A 23,172-nucleotide genomic window follows, 5' to 3' on the forward strand; every position below is an offset into this window, starting at 1 on the left:
CAGCACTAAGGCTATTTTGCACCCGTCACGGTATACGGGGTCCAGCCTCATAACAACTCTAACGTTGCATAACTAAAATAATAAAATATTCTGACTTTCGTGAAACGCTGAGGGTGTAAAGGAGCACTCAGCACAAATAAGGACAAAACACAGGACAACACAAACTGCCATGGGGCCAGTCGCCAGAACCTCGTTAGTCTGCAGTCCAGGGTGTACTATGTGGAAGTGAGGTTGACTATTGGGTGCACTATGTGGAAGGAACACCCCTTACACCCCGGCATGAAAAGACTCTCAAAAATGGCAATGCGGGTCATTTTAAGGGCGGTTTACATTTACCACTTTGTTTTCCCGAGTTCTTCACAGCTATTATTTGAAACCCAAGTAACCAAAAGTGGTTGGCTCAATGTTGGGCCAACCTTACTGAAAATGGTTAAACAACGGTTTGTCCAACTCAAAACATACCATTGGCCATCGGTAATTTTGGCAGTGGTTCCAACGTTGAGCCAACGTGTGGTTTTTACATTGGCCCAACGTATGGTTTTACTACGTTGCCCCAAGGTACTGAAAACTAAAGAATGGATAGGTTTGTTTTCTGATATCTACATCATTTATTGTGAGGCCAAATGTAAAGAATAGTTCAAATTATATATGAAAATAAAAAAATGCACAGCACTTTCTCAGTCACATGGTATCATTGTTTTCAAGGCACCATACCTTCAAGTGGTAGCACAGAAACCTTGTAGAGTTTACTAATTTTTCCATCTTTCATAGAATTTAGTCTGCACATCACATTGCTTAACCACCTTCACAATAATACCTGTAAGAATGTTCTTGTTCTACTACAGCAAAAGAGACAAACAATAGCTAAGCAATTTCCAACGCATCTTTCATCCATGGTGGCTGACAAAGGACTGGTGAGTGACTACAAGTTAAAAATAGCTTCTACTTTCATTAAAAATACATTATATTTCCAGTGTGTGCTGTGACTGTAATATTCGAAAAGAAACACTGTTACATGTCACTTATTTTACAGTCTAGAATTTTCAGCATTCACCTGAAAGTTGTGTTAGCATTAAAATGTTGTTTATAAAACTGATTTTGACTCAAGTTTCCATGGTTCGGCAAACGTTGGCAACCACCGTTGGCTCAACGTAAGACCAACGTCAATTTGCCAAGCAACGTAAAGCCAACCTTTCCCATGTAAAAACTGACGTTGGCCCAACGGTGGTGGTTACTATGGAAATGAGGATTGTGGGAGGGAGGCTGACAGTCTGGAGATAGGCCAGCGCCCTTACGAGCTGTAGAACCATGGGTTATTATTATTATTATTATTTGAAAATGTTGATTTTCTCAAAATTTAGGAGAGGTCGTTGCCCCCCTCCCCTCTGTAGGCCAGTGTTTATACCGGTTGATTAAATCACTTTAAGGCGATAAATCATGTTTTAAAATGTTCTGTCAAATGCTTTTAATGTGAAAAAACACCAATTTGTTTCCAGCCGTGTGTTTTATACGGATTATAAATAACCGCAATATTGTTTTAACTGGAACGAGCGGCTGCAGAATACTGTTTGGGCAATGGAAGATTGAAGATAGCTCCGGCAGTACTTTACGGCCTGCCTGAAGATAATTTAGCAAGACGCAGGAAATTACACGCGCCACTCTAGACAAACAGGATGAAGGCTCAAGTTCCGCTCTGCACAAGGAAGTTCCTCTATTTAGACTTATTCCAAGAAGACTTCAGTTCTATGGGAATATGTTACGTGTTAAGGTGCTCTAGTAACCCAGTATCTTCGGACGACTTAGACAAATGTTCTAGTCAGGATGCTTTGTCTGCTGATTGCCGTTTTCTTTATTTCACGTAAGTACAACTTCATAATTGTATGTAACGGAATAAATAGTATTTGTTGTTTTCATTTGTATTTGCGAATGTTTCGCTTGCGATTTTATGAAATAAGCCGGTTATACAGCAGATATAAATCATACAAGTGTTTGAGGAAATGACATAAAGGCACTGGCTTGTGCATTATTTTTTTTCGGGAGGGGCTGGAATGTAAAGGTGGATAGTACCAAGGACGTATTTAGGGGGTCAAGGAGGTCCAGACCCCCCGAAAGACAGATTGCGGGACAGATTTTTTCGGTCGGGACGGGAAATTGTTTTTAAATACAGACAATCGGAATGGGAAAAATTCGCAATTTCCCAACAAAGTCGAGAAATTTTCAGGACGGGGAATGTTCGAAATTTTCCGAACCTCTGGAAATCTTAAGTGATTTTCACCTTAAGTGATTGTTTTTGCATTTCTGGTACAAAAACGAACAATTTCCGATAAGTTCCAGCCATACAATGCAGAAAACGTCGAGAATTAACGACTTTTTAAAATGAACATTCGGTATTTCACGACTTCTCGGGATCCCGAAAAGTCGGGATCGGGACGGGAAATTTTGCCAACCTTAACTTCACGGTTAACCTTTTTCGGATAGATAATGAATACGTGATGTTATATCACTATTCTTATACCGTCATTTTACCTATTCATGTAATAAAAGTATATTAATTTGAATATTTTAATTAATTTAATATAATATTTAACATTAAACATTATTATTAATATTATTAAAATATTATTTTCAGACACTTGGTTCGAACCCCCCCCCCCCCCGAAACATATTTCTAGATACGTGCCTGGATAGTACATAGATGCTTTCTGGGGGAGAGGAGGACGCGTTGCATGCACAATAATATATTTCGCATTTTTAGAATTTTCCTCTATCAAATTCGCAATGGGGGGTAATTGAAGGGGCTTTGCATTTGCCGCTCTGGTTTTTCCCCGAGTTCTTCACTCTTTTTATTTAAAATGTTGATTTTTCTCAAAATTTCGGAGGTGAGCTATAGCCCCTGCAGCCACCCCGCCCTACGACATTCCTTAAAGGTAACATTTTAAAGCGTTCGTAGTTTATTTCGATTTTTCGTATTTATATTAAGCGTCACATTTGGTTAATCGCGACGAAGAGGATGAAGTCGATGAAACAACACCAACGCCCAGGGCCGAGATTTGAACCCAGGATCTTCGGTGGCAAGATCGAAAGCAAACCACTTAACGCGCTTGCCCGGCTTCTTGGTTTTTCAATTTATCGATATTTGAATACTTGATGTTTCAATAATGCAGCACGTTTTTTTTTTATTATTTATTTAGTTATTGACTCGCTCTTCTGTTGCGGCGATAGGGATGATTAAATGAATGATGAAAGAATAAACAGTGAAGGAGAAGTACTCTGGTCGGGACTCGGATAGTGAGTCGATTTCCTAAATCTCTGGGCACTCTCAAATTGCGTTTCGGCGTTTAGTTTATTTTTAACAATACAAGCATATGCTCTTTATTATAAATTCCCTTGCGCCTGGCATGAGGCCCTGTGCGAACTACAACCAACATGGTTTTAGTATGCGCAATTCGCGATTAAAATTATCCGATATGCCATCTGGTGAGATTTTCAGGAACCACTCCACGTGGGACACTTCGCAGCGCTTCGCCGTGTTGAAGCCGTTCAGAGCATGGGGAACATGCGAAAAAGTAGCGTCTACTGTTCAGTTTTTTGCTCTAAATCGTTTTGTGGTTCAGGACAAGTGAAAAGCTTACATGTGTTTTCTACCCAGTGGAATCAACAAAATCAAATGTTTAAATAAATCAGGGAAAACAGAACTGATTGACAAGATTGGCATAACTGAAATGCGGCAAGAAAATTACGAAGAATGCACGAGTCTGATCACTTTATTTTCCGAAATAATCTTTCGGAAATTTGATTTTATTGCCATGAAAGCAAATTTTAAATTGTTCTTTATGAAGATAACATTTTTTTCGAAAACAATGTATTATGCATTCAATTTGGAACAGATGCAAGTCGATTAAGTACGAAGATGAAAATAGTATGAGAATTAATTAATGTCCGAAATCATAAAGGTAAGTCAGAAAATCATAATTGACATGCTAATGTTGCTGTTTCATTCAGTCAGTCAATTTTCAGTGAAGACTGAAGATAGCCTCAATGAACTTGTTGTTATTATTATTATTATTATTATTATTATTATCCGGTGTTGTTATTAAACTAGCCTGCCCAGTAGCGTACGCAGGATTTCATCAAGGGGGATGTTATTTCTAAAACTTTGTTTCCAAATTCACATTACCATTGTTTTATTATACTTTAATTAAATAATAATAATCACAATTAATTAATAATACTTATAATTAATTAATTATCTAAATTAATACTAATAATACTACTAATACCACTACTACTACTATTAAGTAGTAGAGATCTACATAAATATAGTATTTATGAAAACATTAGAACAAAATTACTTTTTCGTCATTCGATTTTTATCAAATACTGGAAGCATTTTTTCGTTTCTTTGTTACGAAATAATTGTCTGGTCAACGAGGTGAGACATTTCAAGGGTGAAGAAGATCCATAAATACAAGAAAATATATTTAAAAAAATTGAAATAATGAAAGTATGGAACTCATCCAAGGAGCTGCGATGGTCTGGTCGGTAGAGCGTCTGACAACCACGCAGGCGATCCGGGTTCGATTCCCGGAATTAGTCGGAATTTTTCCGGCTTCTTTCCCGCATAAATGTCCCTGATAATTCACATCTGAATTGTCTCGCTGTTCTTACCAACAAAACATTTTGTAATAGTTAAGCTTATTGTCGTTTGAATAATTGTCTAGTCAACAAGGTGAGACATTTTAAAGGGAGAAGACATTCAAACGTGCTGCGATAAACAATACAATGGGAAGGCGGACTGGTGACTGTATTCTTGTCCGCCTAGCCATTGTCTATACATTAGCCTCTTACAACGAACCAATACTTTATTTAGTTAATTCTCATTGTTCACACACAAAAAAAATACATGTTCGTTGAACACTGGCATACGTAGAGGGATGGCCGATGGTGTTCCAGCTCCTACCGAAATTTTGAGAAAATTCTATTTTTCAAATAAAAATCCGTTAAGAACTTTAAAAAATCAAAATGTGTAAATGCAAAACCTCTTTTAAAGTGAATCCCGATTACCATTTTTGTCTTTGAATACAATTTTAATAGACTGAAAAGCTCCAAAAATATGAAATATTTTATTATGCATCCTGCCCTCCAAAACGAAGCCATGTGCTATCCACATTTACTATTCCAAAACGTAAAGGTTTGGAATAAGGAGTATGGGGAAGACCACAGAAAAGATATACAAAGTACTTAGGAAAGCAGGAATTAAAACTTACAGGAAGGGAGGGAGAAGCATCTTAGGAATAGCGAGGAATGCTAACAAGAAAAAGGAAAACAGAGAAGAGGAAGAAGAAGGGATTATCTACGAAGTAAAATGTAAAGAATGTCAGAGTGTGTACATAGGAGAAACGAAAAAAAGGCTGAAAGACAGGTTGAAACAACATAGGGATGATGTACGACTTAAGAGAGAGAGAAATGCAATATTTAAACACACGAGAGAAACAGGACATGACATAGAGTGGGATGAGGCTAAGCAAATAGGAAGGGAGAAGAGAATGCTAGTGAGAAAATGGAAGGAAGCCAAGGAAATAGAGAAGAAAGGCGAAGAAGACACAATGAACTGGAATGGGGGACTGAAGTTAAACAAAGAATGGAAGAAGATGTTGGAAAGAGTGGAAAGGACAAGAGAAAAAGAGGAGAGGAGAAGGAAGAAAAATGAAGGGAAAAGAGCGTGAGATTAAGAAGTCCAACCACATTCTATATGGAAGTAATTGTTTTTAGCCTTTTAGGTGAAAGTAAAGTTGGAAAGTGAAAGTCATCTGCTAGAAAGTTCCAAACAACTTTCTAAATAGTCTGGAGGGAGTAATGTTTGTGTATATATATTACCCTTCTTGTTGTATCTGGTTACTTTTGTACTTGATACCAGGCACGTATCCAGAGGGGGGGCTGAGGGGGCTCGAGCCCCCCCCGAAAGTTTTAGGTTTACACTAGATAAAAAGAGGTTTTTGATTTCTTGTGGTGTGAAATAAAATAATATGACAATAATTTAAGGAGAGAAATAATTATCGAGGCAAGACGGAGAATGTTCCGTAACCCTGTTATTGATAATAGCACGTATCCAAGATGGGGCACAGGGGGCTAGACCCTCTACCCAGGAAATTTTTCACACGTTAGATAAAATTAGGTTTTTGTCTTCTTAAATAATGTGAAAATAATGTAAGGAGAGAAATAATTATCGAGGCAAGACGGAGCATGTTTTATACCCCTGTTATAGTTAATGGCTCGAGCCCCCCCCCTCCCTCAGGAAATTTTTCAATTTACACTAGATAAAATTAGATTTTTGGCGTCTTGAATAATGTGAAGATAATAAATTTATAAATCTGAGAGAAATAATTATCGAGACAAAACGGAGAGTGTTCTATAACCCTATTATTGTCAATAGCACGTATCCAAGGTGGGAATCAGGAGGCTCGAGCTCCCCTTCAGGAATTTTTTCTGTTTACACTAGATAAAACTAGGATTTTTTCTTCTTGAATAATGTGATGATAGTTTGGGAGAAATAATTATCGAGACAAGATGGAGAATGTTCTATAACCCTGTTATTGTTAATAGCACGTATCCAAGCTTCGGGTGAGGTGGCTCGAGCCCCCCCAGGATTTTTTTTTATTTTACACTAGATAAAATCAGGTTTTTGGCTTTTTGAATAATTTGACGATGATTTAAGGAGATGACAATTATCGAGGCAAGACGGAGAATGTTCTATAACCCTGTTGTTGATAATATTGCACGTACACTTTTCTTGTGCTTACGGTGTTCTCGCAGCGCACTTGAGCACTATGTAGATACTTGTCAGCATTTGGAAGCTGCACAACAAAGGTAGCGCCACACTTAGGGCGATTCGTTGTAATTTCTAATCTCTGGAAGTCGGGAGGGGGTACGTTCTTGAATGAGAGAAGGAGTCAACTATTGGCGATATTAACGAATCGTTTTATCTGCGGAACGTTCTAGAATATAATGAGGATATAAATACGCGGATTCAATTTTTCGGTTGATCTGTACAAAGAATCGGTTAATGAGATTTCAGAGGTAAGTGTGACAATTCATACAGTCGTTGGTGATCAGATCAGTCAGCGTCCTTTGATTGCTTTATAAGATATAGTGATTTGAAAATGAAGACATTGACGACAGCAGAATTTCCGGGGCCTCAGTGTAGTGCTACTTCGGTTCGAGGGCCAAAGAGATCAAAGGTCTCTCTCTAAAGTGAATATTTCAGCAGTACCGGATATTGGAGTGGAAAATCAAAGTTTTGAGTGATGATTTAGTTTTGCCAGAACTAAATTTCGTATATGCAGTCCGAGAATTTCATGGTATAAAAAATACTTTTGTTTAAGCCTACTGGGTTCGAAACACATTCAAACACTTAACTACCATAAAGAGACAGCCGAAAATTTTATGAATGTCGAGAAGAGAAAGCAAGAAGATGTTGTAATATAATTAAGCCTTGTTTCCATATTAAAACCAATAAGTTGCTGACCAAGGCAGTTTATTAAGATAAAAACACTTAACACGTAACGTTTCGACCCTGTATCAGGGTCTTCCTCAGACGAAGAACTCTTCGAAGAGTTCTTCGTCTGAGGAAGACCCTGATACAGGGTCGAAACGTTACGTGTTAAGTGTTTTTATCTTAATAAACTGCCTTGGTCAGCAACTTATTGGTTTTAAGAAGATGTTGCATATGTAGACATTTTAGGCGGAAATTGCAGGCTCTACCAGGACCCAAATCAGGGCTCTACCAACTGAGCCACCTAGCCATCCTTGACTTCAACCGATTTTTCGTTAAAATGTCTACATATTACATGTCCTGTGTATATCAAATCGTAAGGTGTTGCCTGTATAGTGAACAAGCACAGAAAATATAGGAGAGAGGAAAACTGAGGAGCATTCCCACCGGTTGAGGATAATTTTTTCTGTGGTGAACAAGAGCTACTACTTCTTGGTGACAATGACAGTGGCCTAATAAGGGGGATTTCACAAATCGAAATTAGGTTTGTGCGGCCTTTTGTGTCGCTACGGCATGAAACGTTGCTGTTGATTAGCCCATTCCAATCGACATGTATCGCGTGTCCCTTCGGTCTGAAACCTTCCTAAGTCTTGAAAATCCAAGTCACAAGGATGGAAAATTAGGGTCTTGTTAAGGTTAGGTGTGAAGGCAGGCAGACGACAGCACCCTAAAGGATCATATTCAAACCTGCAGGAAGAACGCATCTTACTTCAATTTCCAATACGATGATAAAAACTTCTGGTGAGTTGATTTTAAAAAATGTCCGAGATAAAGAGAGGGGTGCCCAGGATTTTCGGAATGGAGAGGGGGAATACTGGGTCAAATGGGGTTATTACCTCAACAAACCTCCCTTGGGCACGTCACTGGAGATAAATGAGTAAGCATTTCATCATACTGGGAGACGAAACATTAGATGTGTTCGGAATGGAAGGGTTTTCACTGTGCATTAATTGTTTCGTGATCCACCTGTATTCAAGAAGACTTCCTTTGTTTCGTGCCGATATATGACAAGACAGCGGAAGCTGTGACAAGCATATTTGAACACTTGTGAGTGCTAAGGCCTGAATCTGAACAATTTGGTGGGTTTCGGCTTTTATAAGAGCTGAAAAATGGGAGGACAAGACACGTTAGTGGTGTTCAGGCTCGAATCAGAGAGAAATATTCGAGAGCTGTCTGCGTCCAGTTCGCAGCCCACAATTTGAATCTCGCGTTGTCGAGTGGATTGTCCATCCCGTGCATGTGTAACAGCTTCGTAAAAACACTCAAAGACACCATAGATGTTTTTATGTCTGATGAGATGAAATGGACAAACACACATACTGAGATGGTTCCGGCACACAATATTAATGCGTGGAAACAGAGGAGTTGAGTGGTAAAAAATGTTCCGATTTCACGTTATGGCAACGATTTAAGAGATAGTTGTTCCCAATTTTTTATTTTTTTGCCTCAACATTATGACCATAAGCCTTGGCTACCAAGAGAAAGTAAACTTTCCTTGCAACGCCCTCCGCACCCCCCCCCCCTGCCCCGTTTTGGAACCCAATTGACACCTCTGGTCTTAAACACGCAATTGTGAGGTTCTTACTATACCCCTTAAAAAAATGGTGTTGAGCCCCCCCCGAAAGGAATTCCTGGATACGTGCCTGCTTGATACAGAATCTGAAGAAGACCTTGCTAGAAGGTTGAAACGTTACGTTAGTTTATGTTTTTAATAAAATAAATTACTGCCTTGGTCAGCATATTTAGTTTTTCATAATCATGGAAACAAGGCTTAATGGAGTTATTACTATTCCAGCCTCTCCCGACAAAAAAATTCTGCGTACGCCAGTGTATTGAACATTGTTGCAAGTGAGATACAAAACAACTTTTTTTTCTTTTAAATCATAGTTACCCTAACCTAACCTCATAAACTCGTGTTTATTTTCAAGGCATCACTCTGAAAGACGCGTGTGTTTGGAATGCTGTGCTTTTCTCAATGCTGCATGGAAATAATAATTCAAATTATTATTATTATTATTATTATTAGTAGTAGTAGTAGTAGTAGAAGTAGTAATAGTAATATTATTGTCCCAGATCTTTGACTGTGAATAATTGGTCATTTAGTTTTTTTCCACAGCATTTTTCATAATATTTCACAAGCTCAAGGGGGGGGGTTAAACCCCGTAACCCCCCCCTTGCGTACGCCACTGAGCCTGCCTCTTTGGGGGAAAACTGCAACGGCATGTTTACATTTATTTCCTGCCCAAGCTTTATAATAATTGCTTTATTTTCAAACCATTTCTGAGAGTCCGAGTTAGGCAGTTACGTACAACAGAGGTGTAGTGCAGATGAAACAGCACTGCTTTGAAGAACCAGTGCGTATACATTAGTTTCGTCTGCATTTTCCGTGTTATTTTTATTATCATAATTAAATGCTTCGCTCTCAGCACAGCTTCACCTTCGTTATAGTTCCTGGAATTCACATCGCATTCGCAATATTTAAATATAACGCGTAATTTAAACGTTTCTTCCATACCAGCAATGACAACACGCTGCTATCACGTACTACTACTGAATGAAAACAAAGATCTATCCTACGTAGAGCGGTCATATTTGAAGCGACACTAGCGCTCAGGTGGTAATTTTAATCGCAAATTCTTACCTTATATCTATTTAATCTCGGGGGTTTCACCCTGAACCACCGACAAAATTTGACAAATTGGTTGCCCATAACAAAAAAATCAACGGTGAAAATTTTCCATTCACATGTTTTCTCATGTGAATTCGATTGTTACAGTGTGTTGCGGGCCCCATTTGAAACTTCGGTTTTCTTTTTCCGTAGTACTGCTGATTACAAATGTTCATGTTTTATAGATTTTTTAATTCTTGTTATTCAGCGTCGCTTTTCTTCCACTTTTGGCTAATCGCGACGATATGATGATATTGATGAAGAGACACTCACAAACAACACCCATGCGCAGGCTGGAATTTGAACCGGGACCCCTGGCGTCGGGCTAACCACTTTGCCAGTAAGGTTGTCATTCCTCGTTTCTTTCCATGCTTATAATCGGCCGTGGTCGCGCTTGCACATGTATATGAATAATTAAACAATCCAGTGATATTAGCTACATTTCGGAAGTGCGAGGCCCTCTACGGTCGCCCCCAAGGAGACTCTGACTTGAATATTGATCTCGTATGTGGGGTGATGCGGCTAAAATTGCAATTTTTAAAAGAATTCAAAAATTTTATTTTCGCAATTCTAGGACAAACCTTTTATACTTCTTTTGGAGTGTCTGAGACCTACACACCTTCACGAGTTGAAGCTTTGGGTCTTCTCGTTGGCGTAGTGACAACGCCTTCGCCTTGAAACAAATGAACCCGTGTTCAGGGGCGCCGACTTGTCAAAATTATTGGGGGGTGGGGCTCTGATCACTGAAATAAATGAATGAATGACTCACTCCCTTCCTTTTTTAAAAATAAAAATTACGTCTTCGTATAGCAGTTTTTAAGCAGCTATTATATTCCTCATGCAAATGAAATATAACATGATAAACGTGTGTCTGCTCATTTATTTTTTAGATAACAAGTAACATTTTTATTTAAAAGTAGGCTATGTATTTACATTAAGAGGCCAACATAACATTTTTATGCCGGCCTCTGTAGCCGAGCGCTTTGATCCGGAGGTCTCGGGTTCCGGCGAGGGCATAGGTGTGTTTTAATGTCCGCAACAGACTTGTAAAGAAAGGACATGTGACGGGTGCAAAGAACCTTAGTGTTGACGTAGCCATAAAAATAGCGAATATTTACAATATTTAACAGTTTTATTTAATTATTTACATAAATGCTAACACAAATCGTAGGAAAATAGTTTTACTTTTTTGTTCTTGCTACAATATTTTACTTTTTAAATTTAATTTTGTAATAATAAATAAACACATAGCACGCCGTGCTTTAGCAATAATCATAGCCGTTCCCGCTTTCGCAATACAGACTTTTCATAAGCTTTCCTTGCGAACTTTACTGCAAGCCAGTGTTAAATAAACTCAAAGACTTTAGAATTATTTTCCCCTTATTCTTTGGACTAGAGGAAGAGATTTTGAGGATAACTAAATATCGTACATTTCAAAATTGCCTGAACTCAAATTGTTCAGAATTCACTAAACAACATACTGGTATAATTGTCATATCACCTCGTTATTTTGAAACTCTTTTTAGTAAAAATGTTAACAATACTCATAATTATATACTTAGTATATAGTAATAAGTCATGTGTTTTGCTGTCTCCGTTCATAGCCCCCCCTCCTAAATTGATGGTTTAGCGGTCTCAGCCCCCAAATTTGATGGTCTAGAACATTTTAAATCTGTATTTAAAGTTAAGTTCATGTTGCACAATTCAGAGTAAACTTTACAAGAGAAGCAAAATAATACATTAGATCCTCTTAAGCAAAATTATTTGAGGGGCTCAACCCCCACATCATTAACATTGTGGGGGGGGGGCTCAAGCCCCCCAAGCCCCATGGAGTCGGCGCCTATGCCCGTGTTCGATACCGGTGGAGGCACATAGTGGTTTGGATCCCACATTAAACTATAGGTCCAGTCCTCTCTCTGTGCACAAAGTGGACTAAAAAACAAAAATTCAACAACGATTTGAAACTTATCCTCATAAGTTAGCCGAATAAATTGCTCGTTAATTATGTCATTCATTTAGTTCACTACACAACATAGCACGTATCATTCACAAAAATATAATTCACGCACTCACTCACCACACAGTGACCTGCATTGAAAGAAAAAAGTTCCGCGCACCAAGGAAATGAACCCAATGCGTTTCCACTACAGAACAGAGTACCTGGCGCTGGCCTTTGTCAGTTCGGTTATTTTTAGGTGCGGTCATAAGCATAAACTATAATCGGACAGCCAAAAAGAAACTCCCCAACTTCCCCTTACACCAGGGGCGTGCCGTGACCTTTCGTGATAGGCAAGCGATGGGTGAATTTTTCGTTTCGGTTAATTATAACAATTTCAAATATAATATAGGCCTACACACATCCCTACTTACAATAATGTGCATAATGGTGACGTATCGGGCTTGAGTGTGTGAAGTGCATACATACAGTAAAATCAAATCTTCGCTGCACGGTTTTTAAAGAAGGAAAACAGCCTTTCGATATAACTTTTAAATTCCAACCATGAATAAAATTATGATTTACCGATATTTGAGGGCAACTGTAAATTAAATTACGTTCTTCTTTAACCCTGAAAATAAGAAACATCCTATTAGCATAAAGTTTCGATCTTAAATAAACGGACGGGTTTCGGTTTCTTACTTGGCTAGAATTATGAATCATGACTTGTCTTCAGTTGGATGCAAGCGGAGATGTGATTCTGCGAACGTTCTTGTCTTTGCACTGCATTATAAAAATTGCTCAAGTCACTCACCGTAGCCTGTATAGTTCCATCAGTGGCGTGCTCAGGATTTTTGAAAGGGAGGGGGTTATGTATACTTTTCTTGGTAGTCAGACCTCATTTTGTCATATTTTCCTACCTTTGACGTTCTTTTTTAGGAATACTTGGCGAAATGGGGGTTATAACCCACATCAACCCCCCCTTGGGCACGCCACTGAGTTCCATGGTTCTAAATTTGTATTGAATAAAACGCATGGCCAACAAAATAATTTATTAAGATCATTGCTGCCACATAACCACATAATATTGTTGTACCGAGATGTTTTAAACTGCCTAATGAAAACTTTCCCATCTTTCTTAGTTGGTTTGGTTATGAACAATTCAGGACATGGTCGCTCATGGTTCACAAGCTCCAACCTTTCACGTTATGTTCTCGAACTGAATGATTTTGAAAGAAGGCCCCTAATAATCAAGTTCTTACCTGCAACACTGCAAATCGATGGCTCGTCTGGTATGTCAACCATGGCGAAATTTTCAATGTAGAATCATACTTTTACATCAGGTACAAAAACATTACACAAAGAACAGAAAAACACAGCACAATATAACAGTAAAAAAACAACACAATCATCCGCAGCACCCACGCTTCTTCCGTTTCACCCTACCTGCAGTTGCAGTGTTACATACCCTCCACATTTCCGAGTAACTGACTACATGACGGTTATGTTCAAGTACTGGCTGTGATTTCATTTCTTATAAATAGCATACGACTGGCGATCACTGGCTAACTTCATAATGTAATTTGTTAATTACTATAGAGTTTCAAACATGAAAATCGTACCGCGTGAGGTGGTGCTACGGACGAACAGAAAATTCTGGAAGTTAGCAACCTTGTGGCCAGTGTGGACGAATTCTTTCCAACACCCTTGCCAAAGACAGATGCGGTCTTGGGGTTGCTTGCCCTCGGTCTTTTTTCTTCGTGAACGGGGATCGACAGTGATCATGCAAGAACTGCATAAGTCACTCGAAAAGCTGGGAGAAAGGCGAGCAGTCGTCTTCTTCTAACGCGGTCAGTCGTGCCGCATCGCCCAGCGTCGTCAAGGGTGCAGCCAGTTTGTTTCAAGCCAATAGAACAGGAAATAGGGGAAATTAAAATTCTGTAATGTAAATATCTTATAGTAAATAAATTCCATTCTAAGGTGTATAAAGGCATTGAAAAACACGTACTTAAGATATCAAAAGTGTTTTAAAAAACAACGCAAGCGGCTCTGGTTATTTGAAGAGGTCAGCGGCCTCTCCCTCTTGTCCTGATTGTCTGCAAGTGCGTGGTGTTCTTGGTCCAGAGGGGAATTTCCCTGTCATAACAACCCTCTTCCCCTTTCTTCGCTCCAAAATTTCCCGTCCCTGAGAAGATTCCAAACTGGAAACAGGGGGTTCGCAACACTGACGGCATTCGTGCTAGAAGACTGCCATGCTAAACTCACGGGACTCCTTTCGTGCTTTTCTACGTTTAGCGAATTTCAAAGAAAGCGGGCAAGATTGCCAACTCGTAAGAAATTAGTGTAACAACTTGTAAGAAATAATTGTGCCAACTCCTGAAACGCCATCATCATATTATTGAAATGAACAATTTTATCCACATTTTCCGATCGATTTTTCTTCTCTTCTGAGCCTGGGCTTTGCAGGTAGCCTAGGTATCCTAGAATATACGCCCCTGGGTACTTCGTATATTTTGCGGAGAATCTGGGAGCTGACAGCATATGAACATTTACGAGTAATTCTTTCTGTAATGTTCTGTATAATTTCCAGTTTCTTCAATTTTGGTTTTATTTCATTTTTTAATGTTGCGTCACTTTTCTCCCACTTGTGGCTTATCGCTTGATTTTTCGGCGTTATTTTATTCCAAAAGTGGTGGTGTATATATTTTTACTTTACTGTGTTATTTCCCCAAAAAATTGCGTTTTAATTTTAGCATGCTTTTCTGCAAAATATACCTAAAATTTCACCTTCATTGTGCTTTTAAACTAGTGTTTCAATTTGTAGATAACATGACCTATGTCTGTGCGAAACAGTTTCGTACATTGAAAAGTATTTTTTAGGAAGTTATTTTCCGTTAAAAATAGTGATGTTACGGCTCCCGTGTGACGGTAGATGATCACTCGATCTACCGCCAGAACCTACACATTTTGCTCGCTGATGCAAAACATTCCGATAGAAGGTGGAAACATCTAGTTGCACGTGTTTCAAATAACTGTAGGAATTATTCCATGTACGAGCATAGTTTTCCGGAGGATAACATTTTGGAGAACGTGAATATCATACATTTTATTGTTATAATGGTGTCGTGCCCGAGGAAAGGTTGGTGGGGGTTATAAACCCCCCCCCCCCGCCTTTTGGCCCAGTATTTCTAAAAAAGGAACATCAAACGCAGCAAAAGATGGCAAAATGAGGTCTGACTACTAAAAAATGTATACCTAACCCCCTCCTTTCGAAAATCCTGAGCACGCCACTGGTTAAGCCTAAGACATAAGAAATTTTTAATTTGCGCTGTATTTTTCGTTTTTAAGCTCAAAATATGTGGAAATTTGCGAAAAGGTCACAATTTGCATTTTAAACCAAATTCGCCTAATGTCTCTATTTTGAATGCATGCAAAGCTGTAGAGAACATGACACTGGCCATGCCTATAACTTTTTTTTGCAACATTTAACACTTTTCAGTTATAACACCATTAAGCCTTGTTTCCATGATTATGAAAAACTAAATATTCTGACCAAGGCAGTAATTTATTTTATTCAAAATATAAACTAAACGTAACGTTTCAACCTTCTAGCAAGGTCTTCTTCAGACACAAACAACTGTACTTGATACAGTGTCTGAAGAAGTCCTTGCTAGAAGGTTGAAACGTTACGTTTAGTTTATATTTTTAATAAAATAAATTACTGCCTTGGTCAGCATATTTAGTTTTTCATTTTCAGTTATATCGCGTTTGGCGTTGTTGTAAGGTTCTGTCTTGATTTGAATTGATTTAATTTAATTCTTAATTGGTTTAACATACTGACAATAATACAGCTCCGGGGAGGGGGGGAGAGGCTTTGCGAAAATTTTGCTAGCTTTTGATTTAATTTATTTTACTTTCCTTTTCTGTCACTTTTGGCTAATTGCGGAGATGATGATGAGTGACATGATGAAATTGATGAAGAGACAATCACAAGGTACATTCATACCCAGGCCTGGATTCGAACCCGATATCCATGAAATTGTAGCGCGCCGTGATAACCACTCTTCGACGAAAACCGCCTGTTCATTTTTTTGGATATACGGGTATTTCGAATACATTCAACTGTCAATCTGAACCCGTGAGCGCTTGACTGTAATTCTAGCACCATGGTTATTTCCCGTCTCATTCGTTTGAGGCTCGAAAGGAAACACAGTGACTCATGCAGTTATAAAATGATTCTGTCTTCACTATGTAACTTTCCTTTTACTTTGGCATGCCTCGCTGGCTTATCAAGTTTTTTTTTCTTTTTGCCGAACGATGACTCACAGGGGATTTAACCGTTGTAGAAGACTCCCAGCTCATAAAGTCACAAGAGTAAAGGAAGGCGCGGTTGATAGTGTTATCAGAAATTCCGGCCCTGAGGAAAAGTCCTGCATAAGTGTGGATGCGGTCCAAATTTCATAGCAAACTTCACACAAGGATAAGAACAGTGGCAAAGTTTGTTTCAAGCATGGGCAGATTAAGGCGGAGAGGAGGGGTGATTGCCCCTACGAGAATTCTGAAAGTGACAAGCAAATGGACATAAGAGTGAATGTCAAGTCATTGGTGTCCTCTTCGTGCTCAAAATTAAGCGATAACTAAATCTTCGAGTTATTATAATTAATAATAATAATAATAATAATAAAAACCTTTCCCTGCCAACACGAGTTGTATTACCCAGCGGCGGCTCGTGACTTTTCAAAGATGCGTGCTACAACTGATGCTTTTTTTCATGCACTTATAATGGCTCCCCCCCCCCCACACACACACATACGTGCTGGCTCTGTGGCCGCGAACGTTAAGTGGTCGACTTTCGATCTCGCCATCGAAGTTCCGGGTTGGAATCTCGGCCCGGGTATGGGTATTCTTTGTGAATGCCCCTTCATTAATTTCATCATATCATCTCTCATCCTAATCGTCGCGATTAAACAAAATAGATAGAAAAGCGTCGCAAAAGAATACCAGTGAAAAATGATTTGTTTTACTCATCAACAAAGAAAATAAAATAAGAAAGCTTCCATGCATTAACTCACCTATCGCCTGAAAGTTAATTCCATTCTTCTGTTCTTCCTTGAGCAAAATTTTTCTATCACCTCCGCGTTGAAGTCACTCATATTTGTCACCAGCCTCTTCTCAATTGATAGCATAGCAAGGGCAGTCAAGCGGTCCTGGGCCATTGTATTTCTTAGAAAAGTCTTGATTCTTTTCAGGGAAGAGAAGCATCGTTCAGGTTCGGCGGTTGTCATCGGCGTTGTGGCTACGATTCTTAGTAAAATGGTAATTTGGGAAAATGTATTTTCCAAATTATTCTTTAGAATCACGTTCAAAAGAGGGATGGCTCCTTCTACAGAACGGAAGTCATCTCGTTCGTACAGCACGGAGAGTTCAGTATGCAACTTCCTTTTGTTAAGGACTGGATAACTTCGGACTGCTATGTCCAATTCGCGTTCTGGAAAGTCATTCGTGTATTCCGGGAATCTTGAAGAGTTAAGCAATTGCGCAGAATCCAAATGATTTGAGAATTCAAATCTGTGTGAAGCTTCGGTGGTGATGCGATCGCACACTTCTTTTGCATCTGATGTCAGATCTGATTCACGACGCCGTCGCTTATTTGCTTGGGTGGTTTCCGATTCTCTAGGTAGGGAGTCTACATTATCTCGTACCTTTTGGATGGCGCTCTTGAAAGCAGCAGTGGCATTTTTTACTTTTACTGTGTCGGTCTGCCTTGCTTGCAATTGATTGTACAGTATATCAACATGCGGCATAATTCTGTGAAAGAACGAAAGCCAGAATACAAATTCGCGATCCTCCAGACTGTGACGCAGGCCTCGCGCTTCTTGAATGGTTGTGCATGACGCTGAATTTTCCAAGTCATGCAAACAGTTTGCAAGTTCTTCTCGATATTCGTACACAACATTTACCGTACGCGACTTAAAATTCCACCGTGTTCTTGAGCCAGAAGGAATACGACGTGCAACCTCGGTTTCCAATGACAAGAGTCGCTGAGGTGAGCGTGAAAAGAACGTTGGAAATGCTGACAAGCTGCAAAAAAACACCCTAGCTGATTGATTTTGGGAAGCAGCTCGCTCCATTATTAAATTCAATTGGTGCGCATAACAGTGAATGTAATGAGCAAGTGGAAAGTGTTCTTTGATGCGAGATTGAACTCCATTTTTCTCTCCTCTCATCACCGAAGCTCCATCAAATGTTTGGGCAATTATTTTATCCGGTTGCTCACCAAATAAACTGTTCATCTCTTTCATGATGCAACGGGAAATTGCCTCTGCGTCCTGTCCGTCCGGATTAAGGAAGCTCCAGAATCTTTATTGTACAACCCCCTTAAGTTCGTACCTGTATACGAGAACCAACTGCAACTGATCGGATACGTCTGTGGTTTCATCACACATCAATGCCACAAATTTTGCTTCCGACATTTCTCTTACAATTTTCTCCTGGCACACCTCAAGCATACAGTCTAATAATTCATTTTGGATGGTTTTCGAGGTGCCTTTAAATACAGTGCTGTTGTTAAGATGTTCTTTAACAGCATTGTCTAAACTGCTAACAAAATCAACGAGCCCCAAAAATACCCCAGGGTTTGCGGAGGAATCTGTTTCATCGTGGCCACGCAGGGCCAACTCAAAAGCTCCACAGAACTTGATGCAGTCTATGATTTTTGACAAGACGTAGCGATTTTTTCAACTTGTTCATTCTGCTTTTGAAGCGATTCTAGATAAACGCTGCTTAACTGCATTGCTATGTTGACAGTTCCGAGAGAGACAAAATTTAACTCATTATTCATGTGCTTTTTGCTTTCACTGTGCTTTCTCATATATTCACTTAAATGTCCTAGATCTTTTACCCCTCCTTTAGACCACGAATCATTACTTCCAAAAAGTATGCAAGGAAAACAAAATAATGCATTTCGAATTTGACACCCACAAAGCCATGGTTCACTATCGTACAGTTTTCTATTAAATCGCCTTTTATATGTAGCGTTCTTACCTCCCTTTGCATTTTGCGATAGATCCAAATCTGGCAACGGCCGTCCTAGCGCTTTTATTTCCAACTTTTCTTCAAGTATTCTTGATGAAAAAGGTCGCTGGAACAAAGAATCCACCGAATTCATGGTACACTAACACACACTCACTTTCACTTCTAACAACAACAACAAAAAGCTAATCCTTAACAACAATGACCACCACTTCACGCGCCACGCGATTTTAACACAATGAACCGCGCGGAAAATTTTTGGGTCTGGAAGCCGGGGGAAAAAACGGTACTCTGCAAGTTTGTTTCTGGACGATTGCAGTGCTACATAAACATGGAAATATATTTCTAGCATTTAAAAACAGGTAATTTAGATAAAATATAAAATTAAAATTTCCTAAATATAAATTACATAGCCGAATCCACTTTCGGAAGCAAGAAAGGCACGGACTATAGTTTCAGAGTTGCAATATTTACAACTTACCACCGAAATAGATAAAACGCTAAGGGATAATGTCAATTCGCGTTCCAACTTTTTGCAGGTGCTGCTAATGTATACGACATGTTACAAACATTACATAAGTCTACACTGATAACGTAGAGAACGTTTGAAAGTGACATTAATAAACGTTGTTCTGACAGAGGCAATAGGTTGTCGTAGACTTTCTTCTTGTCCTGAGATGGCACACTTACCGTGCTGAATCTGCCTGTAGCACGCTAGCAGACGATTTTACTCGAGACGAGACGCTATCCCCCGTACGAATCGAGGAGTGGGGGTGTACAGTATTCATGCGCGGAGGGATGAAAAAGGGGCGAAAACGTGCTGTTGAGATTCTAGCACGGTACGGCATTCCTTATAGCCCCAACAGCGCGAGGGAAATACGTGGCGCCGCTGTTAAATGTTGAGGCTCTTAACATGAGAAGTTTCAATTCAGTTTAGGGCTTCATTAAACTTCTTGCATCTCTGAGATTTGCTTTTTTCTTCTTTTCATTTTAACAAATTTAGCAACGTGCTATAGCACGGTAGAACGTATTAAGCAGCCGCCGCTGGATTACCTCAGGTTATGCCTAGATCCGAGCCTGAAGTGGATAGTGTTAGCTGGAGTGTTGTTTGGTCGAGCCTTGGAATTAGCTGTGGGGGGATGCCCGTATGGTTATTGGCGTAACATTGCGGGGCAAGGGGATAACTCCCCCCCAATTTTCACGCTTTTCAACATTTACGAGTTAAGGGTATTTCTTTTAACCTCCTGGGACCTGAGGACCAAAGAAGTAATGAGTATTTTTTTTATGATTTTTCAAATGTAGAAGTTATTTATTAAAAAAATACCGAACGCTATTTTTATGGGATGGACAATTAAGTCCCAAGTTCGATTCTGTCTCTCTCCCCTCCAAAGTTAGCTCTTAACTTTCGCAATGCCTATGGTTTAACCTTTTGATATTTCGACAGTAGTTCACTGATATATTGTTATTTGTGTTTTTTTATTGACGCTGTAATTTTATTTAAGTTTAATCACAACGGTAAGGGTAATTGATGAGACGAATGAATGAAAAATGGAACATCATCGCTCGATCCGGGACTGAAACAGGGAGTGAGTTCAGTATGACGAGCCCAGGATTTTCGTAATGGGGGAGGGGCAGGCACGTATCCAGAAATATATTTCTGGGGGGGTCCGAACTAAGTGTCTCAAAATAATGATAATAATGTTTAAATTAAAATAATTGTTATAAGTATTAAATTAATAGTATTAATTAAATATTCAAATTAATTATATTTTTATTACTTAAATAAGTATAATACGGTATAAGGATAGTAATACTGTATAACAGACGTATTCATTATCTAGCTTACGTGTAGTTAAAGTCGGCAAAATTTGTAAAAATAAAAGAACTGCCCTGGTAAGGAAATTAATTCCAAATAGATAAAGATTGGTAATATTTTATGCATGTACATGTACGTATACATTGTATTCTTGCATAAATCTTCTTTGGAACTGCCCTTCAAAGCCAATATAATCCTTGCCTTCCAATAAGTTGGGTGGCAATAAATAACCCTCGATTAAACAACAAGTATATTTTCATTATTTAATTTTAGTTATTTTTCTATTTCATTATATTCATTATTTAATTTTAGTACTTAATAAGTCTTTCGGGAGTCCGGACCTCTCCCTAAATAAGTCTTTGGGAGGGGGCTAAGATTTATTCTTGTTTAGTATAATTGAAGTCCTGATTCGAACGCCAGTTCGGTGTCTTTGACATAGATCGAGAGGAAACCGACCGGACGCGTACCTGTTTTTCTGTGAAGCGCTGTTGATATCCAACACGAATTTCGACGATGTTACACTCCCAAGGTCTCCTTATTGTATATGTAAAAAAGTAGCACAACATAATGACACAACCTAGCAAAGATAACATCAAGGTAAAACGGACGCTATTGGTGGGAAAGTTTGAGGGGAGGATATACTGAGCTCCACGTCAACTTGAAACATAGTTTTCAGAGCTAAACTGGTCTTTCGGAACTTTCTTTGAAGTAAAGTGGCGTTCGAATCAGGACTTTAGACATAGCCGATCCATATTTTGCCATTTCCCCCATATTTGACGGTAGCTTCAGAAATGCCGGGGCAAGTGAAGTTTAGGACTTTACTGATTTCCTCTTGGACACGACACTGGGTGAGTTTATTCCTCAACACGCTCAGCCACAATGGAGTCTTCCAGATATTGGAGTTTCCGAATTACAACGTTTCAATATTTTGTTATTTTGGGAGAAATCTTCGTATTGTGATGATTCATCATCCCGACATTTTAATTGCGTCCATAGTTTGCCATAATTTGTTTTAAACCCACATTATGCTCTATGCTCATATTGCCAACCGTAGGGCCCAGATCGTGTATGTACGGACGTTCGGTCTAGATGTTTGTCCGTACGCTAAATGTACGGCTTGTCAAAATTTCCACTTCTGTTTTATCCCTAATATTTACCTAAAAAATTTCTTAAAGCAAGCGAACGGACTTGGAGACAAACATACGGCCCGTTTGCCATGTGCGTACCGTATTATCGTTTTCAAAAGTTTGCAACGTTGCAGAACGAAGGAGAGAAAGCGGGTAACTCCAGTCGTCCATTACGCAATTCCGTTTCTGTCACTGTTCATTATTGGAGCCGTCTCGCGTCACTACTTGCGCAGAGACTTGTTCTCGTTCGCCTGGTCTACAGTTAGCTGGTACGGATAATAGTACGGGGTTTAATCGGAACTGAACAGACTTTTTTAAAGGTGGGATCCGAATAACTGTGCAAAGTGCTTCGACTGGAGATCGAACGTACAAGGCCACAGGTTTACCACTACTGCACTTACGTGCATTGTACACTACACCATGCACATATGGAGGTAGGGCTTCACACTTTCTCGATCTCGCTCACACTGGATCATTGATCAATACCACGCTCTGGCCATCTTTACCCACAGGTTACTTCAGGTACCTGCTGATTAGAGGCTGGGTGATTCCAGAGCCCTTCTATACAGGGACATTATTGGGAAAATTCCCAACTTGGATTACCCCAAGTTTCCTATTAAATACATTTATCGCCAACATAACCATAAATTGGACTTTTGGAAAACTTTTTTTGCCAATCTGACTGCCACAGGAGAGAACCGGGTTTGATTCCTGGGTGGGAGTTGTCAGACCACGTCCCTGCATAACGTGGCTCTGGGGTTCATCCAGCCCAATGGTATACGCAGAGGAGAGCTGATGGGACTACAGCCCATCCCGAAATTTTGAGAAAATCAAAGTATTTGGGAAAATCCAAAATGAAAACCCCCTTAAAAAGACCCCAAAAATATTACGTTTTGTCTCGAATAACATTTAAAACGAATAGTGTGTAATGCGCACCTCCTAGAACACACAACTATGTAATATCCACGCTTAGAACTCCAACCTCCTCTGAAAGGAAATCCTGCATACGTCAGTGATCCACCCTCTCATAAAATGGGGTAC

General features: G+C 39.3%; 1 protein-coding gene across 1 annotated transcript in view; it reads left to right on the forward strand.

Annotated features, from left to right (window-relative positions):
* The first annotated feature begins 1,649 nt into the window (after positions 1 to 1,649).
* The window catches only part of LOC145996588 (receptor-type tyrosine-protein phosphatase S-like), a 183,369-nt gene continuing 161,846 nt past the window's right edge, over positions 1,650 to 23,172 (forward strand). The window contains exon 1 of the mRNA XM_083133125.1: positions 1,650 to 1,858. Coding sequence (XP_082989251.1) covers positions 1,822 to 1,858 — 37 coding nt within the window. The 5' untranslated portion in view covers positions 1,650 to 1,821. The remainder of the gene's footprint in view (positions 1,859 to 23,172) is intronic.

Source organism: Lepisma saccharinum, chromosome 12, assembly GCF_977018435.1.
Source record: "Lepisma saccharinum chromosome 12, izLepSacc3.1, whole genome shotgun sequence".
Lineage (NCBI taxonomy): Eukaryota > Metazoa > Arthropoda > Insecta > Zygentoma > Lepismatidae > Lepisma > Lepisma saccharinum.